General features: G+C 56.5%; 1 protein-coding gene across 1 annotated transcript; it reads left to right on the top strand.

Moving 5' to 3' along the window:
• Nucleotides 1-4,828: 4,828 nt before the first annotated feature.
• On the top strand, nucleotides 4,829-5,839 carry CGCS363_v010787 (uncharacterized protein; the record flags this gene model as incomplete). Its single annotated transcript, XM_036642636.1, has 1 exon — nucleotides 4,829-5,839. The coding sequence occupies one exon, from the start codon at nucleotides 4,829-4,831 to the stop codon at nucleotides 5,837-5,839; it is 1,011 nt and encodes a 336-aa protein (XP_036491595.1).
• Nucleotides 5,840-13,009: the final 7,170 nt, after the last annotated feature.

The following is a 13,009-nucleotide window of genomic DNA, read 5'->3' as shown; positions in this document are numbered from 1 at the left end:
TGGTGAGCAAGTGTGAGCGGGATGAATCTCAGTGGCACGAATATTCGGAATCGGCATCGGATGTCGAGGTCTCCAGTCTCCAGTTCCACATAGACGCGTCAACTCTCGTCCGACGTCTCTGAAGGAGATCCTCGCCAACCCCCGTTTAACCAGAGACGACGCCAGACGACGATAAGACCGGTCGCGACAACCCCGCAACGCCGCCTGTTTTCAACAGTCGTGGCGCCTGTGACAAACTTCCTGTTCGCCTTTCCACGTTGGGCATGCAGACCCAGACACCGACCGCTCTTGCGGCGTGCGCATTCCCAACGTTCTCACATTCCTCGTGTGCAGTGCGTTGTCCCCGCGTCCACACGAGCACGTGCTGTAACTGGCTGCCGTGCAACCATCGAGGGCCTCAATCTCCAAAAGGTGGGGGTTTATACTTCCTATGATGCCCACGTTGCTCAAATCAGTCAACGGGAGTGGCCGGCGGCGCACCATGTATCAGCGACGATGGATTGCAACTGCAGCTGTCGGGGGCCACAAGTGCGTATTGAGATGCAGTCCGGCGCCCTCTTGCTCGGTCTCAAGGGGGATCCCCTCCTGGCTAAGACCGACACACGCCGCCTTTCGGGTTCGGCCCCATCACGCTCAGAAGTCGGTGTTCCGAGGACCACGCCACTAGTCGGCGCGCGAGAGCAACGATGAGACTTTGCGGATGGGCACACATTTTGTAATGCGGTTGCCGTCTACCGCGCGTCCACCCGGCTTCGCCGCATCGGGGGCATTGATCTAAGCCCCGCCGGCGACTCGGCTCAGCCTGTCTCTTCTAAGTGCTTGAGCATTGGGATGAGGGCCGGCACAGAATGGCAGCGCTATATTCGGGGCGGCCTATTACAGGCCTCCCTTGCCTGTCTGTCGACGAGGGGTCTCCTTCGAATCTCACTTCGCCGTGTCCGCTGAAACGGATTTTGAGTCTCAACCCAGGTTGACTTTTCTCAGTCGAGGCTCTTGCAGTCGCGGCGTGAGGTGAGTGGGACGGGGCCCAGCGAATTGTTTGATGCTTTTGGCCCCCAGGAAACATTCATCTCCGTGGCAGGTGGGCTGTTGCTTTCGCTGGGTAAAAACCAGAGTTGCAGCCAAGCTTAACGCCTCACTCAGTCGCCTGAGAACTGCCAAAAGTGGAAGGAAGCAAAACACCCATGAGATGAATAAAGACGAGGGGTTCGTGGGCTATAGAACGCAAATAGCGCGGCTGCCGAAATAGCCTCGCCAAGATATTCGAAAAGGCTCACAGGGCCCGCTGACGGAAACTTTTTCTTCGTGTTTTCTCGAAGACGTCTGGGCAGTCTCCGTTGCGACGAACCAGAGGGCATCTCGAAGCTACGAGAGCCTGGTCCATCTCTCCACACATCCACGAGCCAAAAGTGAGTTTGGCCAGTCAGCTCCACGATGCCGATTGTGACAGCAAGCTTGGGTCACCGAGCCACGATGGCGTTCGCGGCCGAGATGCAAGTTGCGTAACTCGTGGGGGAAGCTGTCATGTCAAGCCACTGCGGGAAGAGCCTGCCGACATGACAGGACCCTGAAAATCGGCTCGTCTGCGTCGACAGTCATCGCCCCCCTCTCGAGGTTGAAACCCTGCGCGCGCGAACGGGAAGAGAGAACAATAGATGCCACTCTCCGAAGACCGATAAGCTGCTGGGTCGCGTTACCCGTCAGGGTGACCTGCCTCCGAGGCTGGACGGCAGATGGTGAATTAGCTCACGGGTCCGGATCCGGGTCCGGGGCCTGACGTGGACTTTGAGCTCGTCTGTTGTGGCGGTGATGGCGTCGTCGGTCGTCTGTGGGCTTCCCAGCCAATGGCGAGGATTCCAAGATGGCCAGTTTGGGCATGTCGGCAACCTTAATCAATTGAAGGCCCCTCGGGTTGGCCCCATCTTTGGAGTTGAGCCTTGCGATTGCGGTTCGGGACCGCTGCGGAAAGTGGTGTTCTGGGCTTTCAAGGATAGCTTAATCATAATGGCGTTGGTGGTGGTGGCCCTGCGGGTGGGCAAAGGAAAAAAAAGGCGTCCACGGGTCGTTTCTAAAATTAGAGAGTTGGGTTAGGTTCCGCCTCGGGGGGTGGGTGGGTGTTGGGTGGGTGCCTGCCCTGAGTGGGCGATCTGGCGAGCCCGACGGACCAGCCACACGCATTACCACCTCACCACCCGATAACCGGTTGCTACCAAACGTCGTCCCGTGGGGCTGAGCAGCAGCACCAGCACCAGCAGCAGCTCTTGTCGTGCTCTCACAGGCTCAGGTCAGCAGTGAGAGCCTATCTCCGGTCGTCACACCTGACTTGAAGCTGAGGGCTGACCATTCACAGTGACAGGCGGAACGTGGGCGATTGAAAACCCGGTGCCAAGTGGTTTTTGAGGGTGCAACCAACCTGCAGTAGTGAATGCAGTAGTGAGCTGCCGCAAAGGGACAGCGACACAGAGAGAGAAGAAAAAAACAAACAGCTGAGCCTCCGCAAGATGACGACCACCACCCCGGGCCACTTTAATTGCGTGGACGTATGGAGCCCGACGTGCAGCTCTGGACGTGTCAGACAACGAACTGTTGTCGATCAAGGCAAATCTTGATGTCGATGGTCTCCTAGGGTGCCAATGGTGTTTATGGTGACTGAGCAACAGACCACCGATCGGCTTCCAGTGGCTGGTGATGGACGGTGAATCCTGGCCTGAGAAGATGGGAAACAGGACTTTGCTGTGCCTAGATGTTACTGCCATCGTATGCCAGTAGACTGGAGGCAAGCTCATGTACCGATACTGCGCACAGTGTGGCAACACGATTCACTCTCTTCCCAGTTCTCATCTGAACCACGAGCTCACGACACACGAGTCCGACCGGCCAAACATGTCAAGGACGAATGAGAAACGTGAGAGACAGGACGCGTACCATGACCTCTTGCGGTCTAGCCCTGAGGTTTTACAGGCACACGAAATGTCAATTTGCTTGACTTCGCCGCCTTCGAACCGGTCTTGGGATGGGGGAGATGGGCAGGGTCGGTCGCTAGCACTCGCAGCCTCTCAGCCAGTGTTGGGTCGGTCTTGGTGTTGGTCTTGGCCCGGCAGTTTCTCATCAACCCGCGGCAGCATCGACAAGGCTCTTGTGCAGGTGTGAGCAGATGTGATGTGAGATTGGAATTTGGAGGGGCTGTCTTCCCTCCACGATCCCACAGAACTGATAGGCTGCAAACCCAGCAAGGTGACGACAAGGAGCGCAGATGCCTCTTTACATGAAGAACACCGACTTCTGGAAAGACGTCGATGGAATCACGGAAGCAATGCCACAGGGCAGCTGGTACCTGCTCGTAAATGCAGCACATCAGCCTCTGCTAGGTTTGACGCCAGTGTCAGAAAGAGGTAGCCGTGCGCAGGCAGCACAGCCAAAAGGTACTTTTTTTCTATCTCTTTTCTTAATTCTGGCGTCACCGGTTTCTGCCCTACGGATTCCATGACCCCTGTCCGCCGCTCGCAGACGCTATCCGTAATTCGGTTCCGATAACCACCCCCGATCCTCCTCCTCATCCTCAATTCCGCATGTAGGCATTCGTGAGGATCAAGTGTTCGGCCATGATTCTCTTTTGGTGTTGGTGTTTTTGTCGCTATGCATCGGTCATCTCCAAAGCCCCTCCAGCAAAGAGCCAAGACACAACGTAAAAAGCCCTGCGGACATGTACGAGCATGGATGATGATTCGAGTGATACAGTGTTCCCGCACGGCATGTGGGAGGTGGAGGATAGCTCTACTCTATCGCCGTACCGCAGTCGGCAGGTAAGGTATTCGTAAGGCGCGCAGCCACGACGAGCAGCAGCAGCAGCAGCAGCGTCTGCGCAGTGTAGAGGTGTGGATTGGCCGCTCGACGCCGTTGCTCGGGCGAGGGATTCCCCCAACGGTCATGGGTGTTCCTAGAAGGACCGGGGGCTGAGTCGCGCCGCTAAGCTGTGTGGAGGCGAGTTGCAGCCCGTCAGCAGCCAGCCAGGGGACAGTGACGGGAGCAAGTGGGCACACCGTAGGGCAGGTCTGTTGACTTTCCTTTCCCTCACTGAGGTGACCTGAGGTGATGATTGCGGGCATTGTTCCGCAGGCAGGGCACGCACCAGGCTGAGATCATAGGTGCTGCGGTAAGGTAAGGTACGAATACTATGTACTATGCAGTAGAGAGACAGCTGGAGGAGCACTGGCACACACTCAGTAGCGGGGCCCCACTGACCGCGACCGCGTCCGCAATGGCTTGGCTGCCAGTGCCGACCGACCGCCTGGTGCTGGTGCTGGTGCTGGTGCTGTTCCTGCTGCGCATCACTCTCACTCTCTGCTGCTGCTCCGTCCCATCTCCACCAAAAACTCGTCGCTGTACTGCGCCACGTCCGCGTCCTTGTCCCTGTCCCCAGTCCCGTCCATGTCCCCAGCCTGCCTGCTTGCACTTCGCCCTCTGACATCGACGTCCCGGTCTATGGATACCACACGCATGTACGTAACCGCACCCCCAACCTACTACAAACGACCAGTTTTATAAACATCAACGCTCGTCCGTCTTGTGTCAGCCTCTTACTTCTTGCTCCCATCACACTCACATCCGTTTATATCTCTCCCACCTCCTCCCAACAAACACTCAAGGGATCTCCTCTTCTTCCCTTTCACCTCTTCTCCATCTCCCAAACTTTAAATCAACCAACCTTCGCTTTCCGGTACATTCGTTGACCAACAAGCAACTCGACCCACTCACTACCCGAGATCCATTTACAACCTCGACGACTGCTACTACCAACTTTCCGATAAACAACACACAACAACAGAAAATGGGTGTCGGTCGTGTTATCTGTGTGGCTCTGCCATTTATCCTCACCGTCGGCTCTCTCATCTTCTTGATGGTGGCCGCTCTGGGTGGTGTTTCCAACAAGGACCTTTACTTGTTCCGCGTCAACCTCACCGATCTCGAGATCAACCCCGTTTCACTATCAAGCGTAGTAAGCCGCGATGTGAACGCTCGCGCTCTGCTCAGCGGCGGCTCCGCCCCCGGCCTCTCCAAGGCCCAGACCGACAGTTCTGGCACCCAGACCAGCAACGTCACCGCCGCTGACCTCGGCCTCGACAACCTCTACGACATCGCTCTCTGGGGCTACTGCACCACCGACACCAACGGCGACAAGACCTGCACCAAGGCCAAGTTCAACTGGGCCGAGGAGTACCTGAACACGACCACTCTGACCACCATTGGCTCCGTCACCGGCAAGAAGGTCGAGCTTCCCGATGAGATCACCAGCGCTCTCTCCGCCTTCAAGACCGTCAGCAAGTGGACCCAGGTCGCCTACATCATCTCCTTCATTGCCCTCGGGCTCGAGATCGTCTTCGGCATCTTCGCCAACTGCACCCGCGCCATGTCCTGCATCACCTTCCTGATCGCCTCTCTCGCTTCCGTCGCTGTCTGCGCCTCTGCTGCTCTCTCTACCGCCACCGCCGTCGTTGTTGTCGGTGCTGTCGAGGCTTCCGCTAAGTGGTACGGTGTCTCCTCCTCCTTCAACAACAGCTTCCTCGCTCTCATCTGGATCTCCGCCGCCCTCGCTCTCGGTGCCGGCTTCTTCTGGATGTTCACCATCTGCTGCTGCGCTCCCAACCACACCCGCAAGGAGCGCAAGCGCCAGAGCGACGGCGAGAAGCTCCTGCCCACTGGCAACACCAACGCCTACCAGCCCATCCACGAGGAGAACGGCTACTACAAGCAGCAGCAGGCCACCCAGTACGGTGCTCCCCGCTACGCCAGCGGTGCCCGTGGTGACATGGCCTACGAGCCTTACTCCCACCGTTCTTAAGCGATCTTTTGGTCTAATGGGCGGTAATGTCTGTACGAAGAAGCTGTGCGATTTGGCACTCATTTGATTTTGCATCGTTGGCGTTGGGTAACGGACTTTATTATCACGAGCACGAACGACATGCGCGGAGGAAGTGGTTTACGAATGATCTAGCTTGACGGGAACAACGGGGGAGGGCGAGGATTCCTGGGGATGGATGATACCCAACCAGGCTTATTGTCTATAGAATTTATCATGCTTATACAGCACAAAAACAAACACATTAGATTTTTCACAAATTGTTTTTCAAAACCACTTGTGAGCCATTTATTCGCAGGTTTCATCGTTTCATGTGGCAGAGGTCGTCCGTCAGTGAATCGTGACAGCAACGTGCATTCCTGGGGCATTTCACACTGTCGATGGATGCTTCAAAATTTCTCCCACACAAATCACGAACCAAAAAAAAATCTCCACACAGAGCGTGAGAGGGGTGGTTGATGACTCGATCCACCAACCTTGCTGACCGGACCTGAGGAGTTGAAGGATTTCCTACCGCCTATGCGACAGCTCAGCCGCACAAGCTAGCATCATGATCCTGGGACAGTAGGCAGCAACAACAAACTCATTCGCTATTTTTTTTCTCATCTCTGCAGTAGCTGCGACGGGGAAACGAAACGCTCGTTCCTGCGAGAAAGGACTTCATCAACCCCTCCAGGGTCTGGTGAGATTTTAAGACCCAGGGAAGACCGAAACCAAAGGACTTCCCAATGAATCATTATGCAGTTAGTCATCATTCTTTGATATCCGTCTGCCTTCTCAACTTTTCAAAAATAGCCGCGCAAGAGAAGAGAGGTGGTTTGGAAATAAGACCCAAGTAGGCTAACCGCCTCAAGCAGCAGGAACCAGAGGTAGCCCGGCCCTCACTACGGCGGGACCATCAGCTTACCCCCGTCACCGGCCTCTGCTTCCTAGACTTGGATGCCACATCGAGTAGTGATGATGGCGAGCAGCAGCAGTATCTCCTGGCCGGAGAGGACACGGACCTCAAGGTCTACGACGGGGAAGGCATCCTGCAATGCCAGCTGAGGATCTTCCGCGCCCAGCCCATCCACGGCATCAGCGTCGGAGGCGGCAGCGTGCTGCTCTGGGGCAACCAGGCCGTGGCGGTCCTGCCCGTCGGCGTGATCAAGGCGTGCCTGTCAGGCAAGGCTGACGACCACAGCCCGCCCAAGGTCGTGGAAGCCAAGGCGCCGGACTGGATCTACGACGGCGCCATCTGTCCCGAGGACCCCTCCCGCGGCGTGCTCGTGACGGCGCACAACGAGACTCTCGAATTCTCCATCGCGGACGATGGGCGGCACGTCGTCTTTGGGAGGATCGTCTCCCCGTCCCGGCCGATCCTGTACTCGGCCAACTCGACGTGGGTATCTGGCTCCTGCGTGCTCATCGCCGGCGGCACCGTCTTTGGCGAGATCCTGCTCTGGAAGTGCCACTTTGACGACGGCAAGCAGCAGCCGTGGTGCGAGGTTCTCTTCGTCTTCACGGGCCACGAGGGGTCCATCTTTGGGGTGGACATCTCGCCCGAGATCGCGATGGGCGAGGGCGGCAAAACGGCACGCCTGCTGGCGAGCTGCAGCGATGACAGGACCATTCGCATCTGGGACATTTCGGAGCGCGAGGGGGCGCCGCGGCTGCAGTACGACTCCTTTGGCGAGGCGCGGGAGACCGGGTTTGGCGGCGGCGACGACGGCAACGACGGAGGCGCGGCACCCGCGGATCTGTCGGCCACGCGCGTTGCGTCGAGCAGGCCGCTCGCGATGGTGATGGGACATATCTCGCGCATCTGGCACGTCAGGTTCCCGCGCACGTTCGGGCCCGCAGGGGGCACGGTGTACTCCTTCGGCGAGGACTCGACGCTGCAGAGGTGGAGGTTGGACGTTGACGAGGTGCAGTGGCGGCAGGGCCTGAGCGGCGAAAGCAGCGGCAGCGGTGACGTAGCCGCGAGCCTGACGCATCTGGAGACGTACGCGAAGCATGACGGGAAGCACATCTGGGCGACCGCGTTGGCGGAGAGGAGTGGTGGGGAGGTGGTCGTTGCGACGGGCGGGCAGGACAGCAAAATCAACTTGCTGACTGACCGGTCCACGGCCAGGGTCGGCGAGCTGCCTCATGAGCTGCGGACGCTGGTTCTGAAGGATGTGGTTGCGAAGTTGCCGTCCAGGGGCCAGGAGTTTGCGATTCCGGCGGAGACGAGGGAGGCGTTTCACCGGTTTGCCTTCATCGGGAAGGACACGCTGCTTGCGACCAGCACGACTGGGAGGTTGCTGGTCGGCTCGTTTGGGACGGAGCTGACCTGGGAGGAGATTCGGACCGACCAGACAACTTTGAGCGCTTTGAGGGCTTGCACCAGTCTCAAAAGCCCGATGGAGGGACTGGCGTTGTTGGGTACTGCGAACAAGAAGATTTTCTTGTTCAGGGGGGGAGAGCTTCGCGAGATCGGGACGGTGCCTGGGAAGGTTGCCGACATCTTCTGTCTGGGTTCTTCCGAGAGCGGCAAGCTCGAGTTCCTGGTCACGATACTCGGCGGCGAGGAAGCGATGCAGATCCTCACGCTCGACCTGGAGACCTCAGCCATCACATCCATGATCCCCGTCGACCTGGACAACCGCTTCGTCTTCACAGCAGCCTGTCTCGTCAGCGACCTCCTCGTGCTCGGCTCGCGGCACGGACACATGGACGTGTTCCGTCGTTCGGGGCCCCAGCTCACGCCGTTCCCCGCCCCGGATCGCCGGACGGCGGACAGCATCACCTCCATCAAGCCTCTGGCGACCTCGCCCGAGAAGCACATCATCACGACGAGCAGAGACGGGAACTACCGCATCTACGAAATCGGCCCGTCGTCGCTCATCCTCCGCCACGAGACGGCGCCCACGGCAGTCCCGAATCTTGAAGACTCCTGGATGTCCGGGACGGACCTGATTCTCTGTGGTTTCCGCAGCAAGAACTTTGTAGTGTGGAACGAGACGCGCCACGAGGAGGTCCTGAGGCTCGACTGCGGAGGCGCCCATCGCGCTTTTGCGTATGATAGGCAGGACAGGGTCAGGTTCGTATTCAACAAGGCTGCTACGCTCGGCGTGTATGAGCAGCCCGAGACGCAGAAGGCGGTGGCCTGGCACAGGACGTTGAAGAGGGGCACGCACGGCAGAGAGGTCAGGGCTATCGCGTTCTCTGGGCGGTATGTCGCTACTGGCGCCGAGGATACCGCGATCCGCATCTGGGAGTACAAGGACTCGGAGAAGCCGCTTCAGAGGAAGATGCGTTGTGTAAAGGTGGTCAAGGTGCACACGGCCGGTCTCCAATCTCTCAAGTGGCTTGGTGAGGAGCTCCTCTTCAGCTGTTCCGGTAACGAGGAGTTCATGGCCTGGCGGGCCACGGATCTTGGCGCCGCTGGGCTGGGACTCATGCGCGAGGCCGTCTTCGAAGACAGAAGCGCCGACGGAGACTTGCGGATCACCAGCTTTGATGTTGCGCGGGTGGAGGGGGTGGTGGGAATCACCATGGCATTCTCCAACTCGGTCGTCAAGACGTATCGCTACTCAGCGGGCAAGGGATTCGAGCTCCTTGCGACAGGCCGGTACACGGGCGCGTGTCTCACTCAGGTGCGGCATTTGAAGATCCAGGACGGCACGTGGGAGGTTGTCACTGCCGCTACGGATGGCTGTGTTGGTGTCTGGAAGAGCGAGAGTGCAGAGTTTATACTGAAACATACTGCTAGGATACACCAGAGCAGTATCAAAGCTCTTGATATCCACAGCACTACGGAAAGGGTTGTACTCTTGACCGGAGGCGATGACAACGCCCTTGGCATTACGACCCTTGACCCGAAGGACGGGTTCAAGCCAGTTAGCAGGGCGGGTGTGAGAAAGGGGCACGCAGCTGCCATCAACGGGCTCACGGTGCTGAGAGTCACGGAGCGTGGGGAGGTTGTGTACGCGACTGTGAGCAATGACCAGAGAGTCAAGATGTGGCAGGTCGGCTGGCGACAGGGCGTTGAAGAGGTCACTTTGTTGGCAGACCAGTACAGTGGTGTTGCTGACGCTGGTGATTTGGAGGTTATTGAGGGTGGTAAGGTCGTGGTTGGCGGTGTTGGATTGGAGGTTTGGGACTTTGGTGCAACGGTTTGATGAGCATAAGATATCCGTGGATAGACAAAAAGGACGATTAGGGATAGAGGCGAACAGACGCAAGATCAAGTCTATATTGGCTCTTTCAGTCATGTTTATTATGTTTACCAAAAAGTGAGCAATAATGATGACAATCATGGCATATTCCATTTGTAGTAGTCAGATCCATCCTGCGGTACACCGCACTGCTCCTTTATTGTACTTCAATCTCTAAGCCCACAGCCCGTTCGGACTACACAGTCTCAAGGCTGGCGTGCTCTAGGAGCTTGTAGTAGTTCTTACAAGCCTGGTCTTCACACCATGTGACCTCCTTAAACTCACTGTCCTCCGTGAGGTTGTGAGACGCCGGGTCCAGAGCAAGGTACCACCCAGGGCTCGAAGGCGTCAACGGTCGGCCTCGATCATCCATCGCGGAAAATGAGCGAGTAAGGTCGAATTTGTAACACTTTTTATGCTTGCCACAGCGGCGAAACTCGGACTCCAAACACCACACATCGTTATCTGGCCCCTTGTAAATTGCATGGTTACCTATATCTAAATAAGCATTGGACATCGGCAAGACCTGGCCCGATGGAGAAATATCAACTTACCAGGGCTACGAGGGCAGTCTGCCAGCCAATTCGGGGCTTTCGGTGCTTTGGGGTGAAGCTGGGGTTCGAATATTCCTCTGCCTTCGTAATGTAGGCAGAGACAAACATTAGGGTCGAAGCAACCCATGGGGTCCAGGTGCCGTGGCCCTTTCTCGGGATACCACAGCCATGGGTCGCGCGCTTGTTCTTCTGCCAGTCTTTGTCGCAGCTCATCAGCGTTCAAACGAAAGGCTCCGGGGGTACGTGGAAACGACATATGCACCGTCTTCTCCAAATACACCCACTGGTCGAATAAGTCGGCCTTGTACTCAACCGGTGGTAGGCCAGGCTGGTGAGAGGCGTGTCTGCAGAACATCAAACTTCTCAAATCGGCGCCATCTCGGGGAGACTTTGATGCCTCTGAAGATACCCCAACGAAGTCATCCCAGTTGAATGTCTTGTGCTCACACAAACGGATATATCCCTCACGACCAATGCATATTCGTTCGAGTGCCGCCTTGTTGCGCTCGGCCGCCGAAAACAAGCTGGCCGTGTGCTTTTGCTTGCATCCAGAGCAATACAATTGACATCTTGCTTTGGAAAACTTCCAATCATATAGGTTGCGATTCTTATAGCAGGGCGCGCAGAACGCACTCGGTGCTCCAAACTTCAACGCGTCCACCGAACCTGGCGCTTGCACTGGCGATGCCCATAGGAATTTGTAGTCGCTGCCTTTGTACCGCCACTTTTCGAATTCGCGAGACGAGAATATGCGCAAGAACTCACGAGATGCCCGCCGGAGCTGACATATTGCCGTCAAGTCGAGTCGTTGCATTATGTTGAGGAGTATGTGGTCGGGCAGTCCGCATAGAGGGCTCTTCGCGGCGTTCTGCCAGACCGCGGCCATCCACGGGTCAATCCTTGCGTTCTTTGGCCATCCCAAAGCATTCAAATTGTTTCTGGACTTGGTACGACCATTTGTGTCTGGAGTGCTCGTCATCATAGCCCTGTCGTCGGTGTCACGAGGCCTGTCCGCATAGCCCACTTGAACAGCGTCGCTTTCGTCACTGTTTACCGATCCATCGTCCTGGCGGACATCAATATTTGGGCTTAACAGGGTAAAACTTTTCGAACTTACGGATTCTTCGTCACAATCTTCGTTAATTTCTTCATCGTCAGTAGTGGTCCGGTCGCTACTTCCTTCTTCACTTTTTACATCGTCGGTAGTGGTCCAGTCGTTGTGTGCATCGTCGATTTCACCATCATCGTTCTCTTGGAGACCGATCCATTCTTCGAGACTGATCGAACCTTCGGGTTTCAAGATCCTCTGTAAGAAGCCGATCAAGCAGTGTGCCATTTTCTGGTTACTACGTCGGAGCGTACCATGTTGGTTGCGACAATTCTCGAGTCCACGCGGACAAGAAAAGTCTTATAGACAGATAGCCGTCTAGGTTGAAGACGCCACATAGAAGCCGTATATACAGGTCGTGACTTCACCACTGCACCGTTGGCTGTTCTTCATTGAGGCATACGGCCAAGAGGGTTCCTAGACTTTTCGGCTAGGCTCAGAAGCCTACCTTGAGGACAGAAAGTCGAAGCAGGACTCAAGATATCGACAACCAAAATCAAAAACCCCAACACCCCCAGTTCACGTACCGACTCGCTTGAGACGACATTCGTGGACAGACACAACACAACAGAGACAGAGACCTGAACTATATGACGTAGTTCTCAATCTACCAATGCGGTTCGCGAGTATGCCTTTCCACAGGCTGTATTTGCTGTGTTTAACGTCCTTTCCGTCGTCTAATTCCTCATTATCACTACTTTATCCACAACCCGCACTACCCATCTGCAAATATTTCTTCAGAAAACCAACTGACCACGAGATGCCTATGCTCAGCGACTCTGAAATTACACAAGTCGTCGATGTAACCACTAGAGCCTGTGGAGAGCTGCAAACCCCTGCTCCATTCGCCAGCCTTAAAACCGAATCTGCCACTCAGGGTGTGAGCGAATCTGACATGCATACAACCAAGCCTCTTCCTGCTCCGCCAGAATGAGCCGTTCTACCCCGTTCGTACACTCGAAACAGGAATAGATTGGCCCGTCTTCGTCTCCGGTAGGTGCGGGACCCTCGCTTTTGCATCGCAGACAAGCTCCTGGTCCTGGTCGCGCCGAATTTTAGTTTTTGGACCCTGTGATCCTTCAAGAGAGGAGGTATGATTAGGTAGCAGTCGTCTGCCTTAAGCCACCCTGGTCGATGGACGGTAACTGAGACCAGGACTCTGGAGGCAGCAGAATTAAAATTGATGACGCCCTTTCGTCCTGTGTTCCTTCGTTTCTTCGTAGTCCCCTCCGTCTCTTTCGGTTTTGCCGCTCGAGAGGCGTGTGTTCCTGTCTCACACAATCCCGCCCAGAGGCGTACAACAGTGACC

Source organism: Colletotrichum siamense (genome assembly GCF_013390195.1).
Source record: "Colletotrichum siamense strain Cg363 chromosome Unknown KSG_Cg363_contig07, whole genome shotgun sequence".
Lineage (NCBI taxonomy): Eukaryota > Fungi > Ascomycota > Sordariomycetes > Glomerellales > Glomerellaceae > Colletotrichum > Colletotrichum siamense.
The sequence above is the reverse complement of the archived record's forward strand: the minus strand, read 5'-3'. Positions and strand labels throughout refer to the sequence as shown.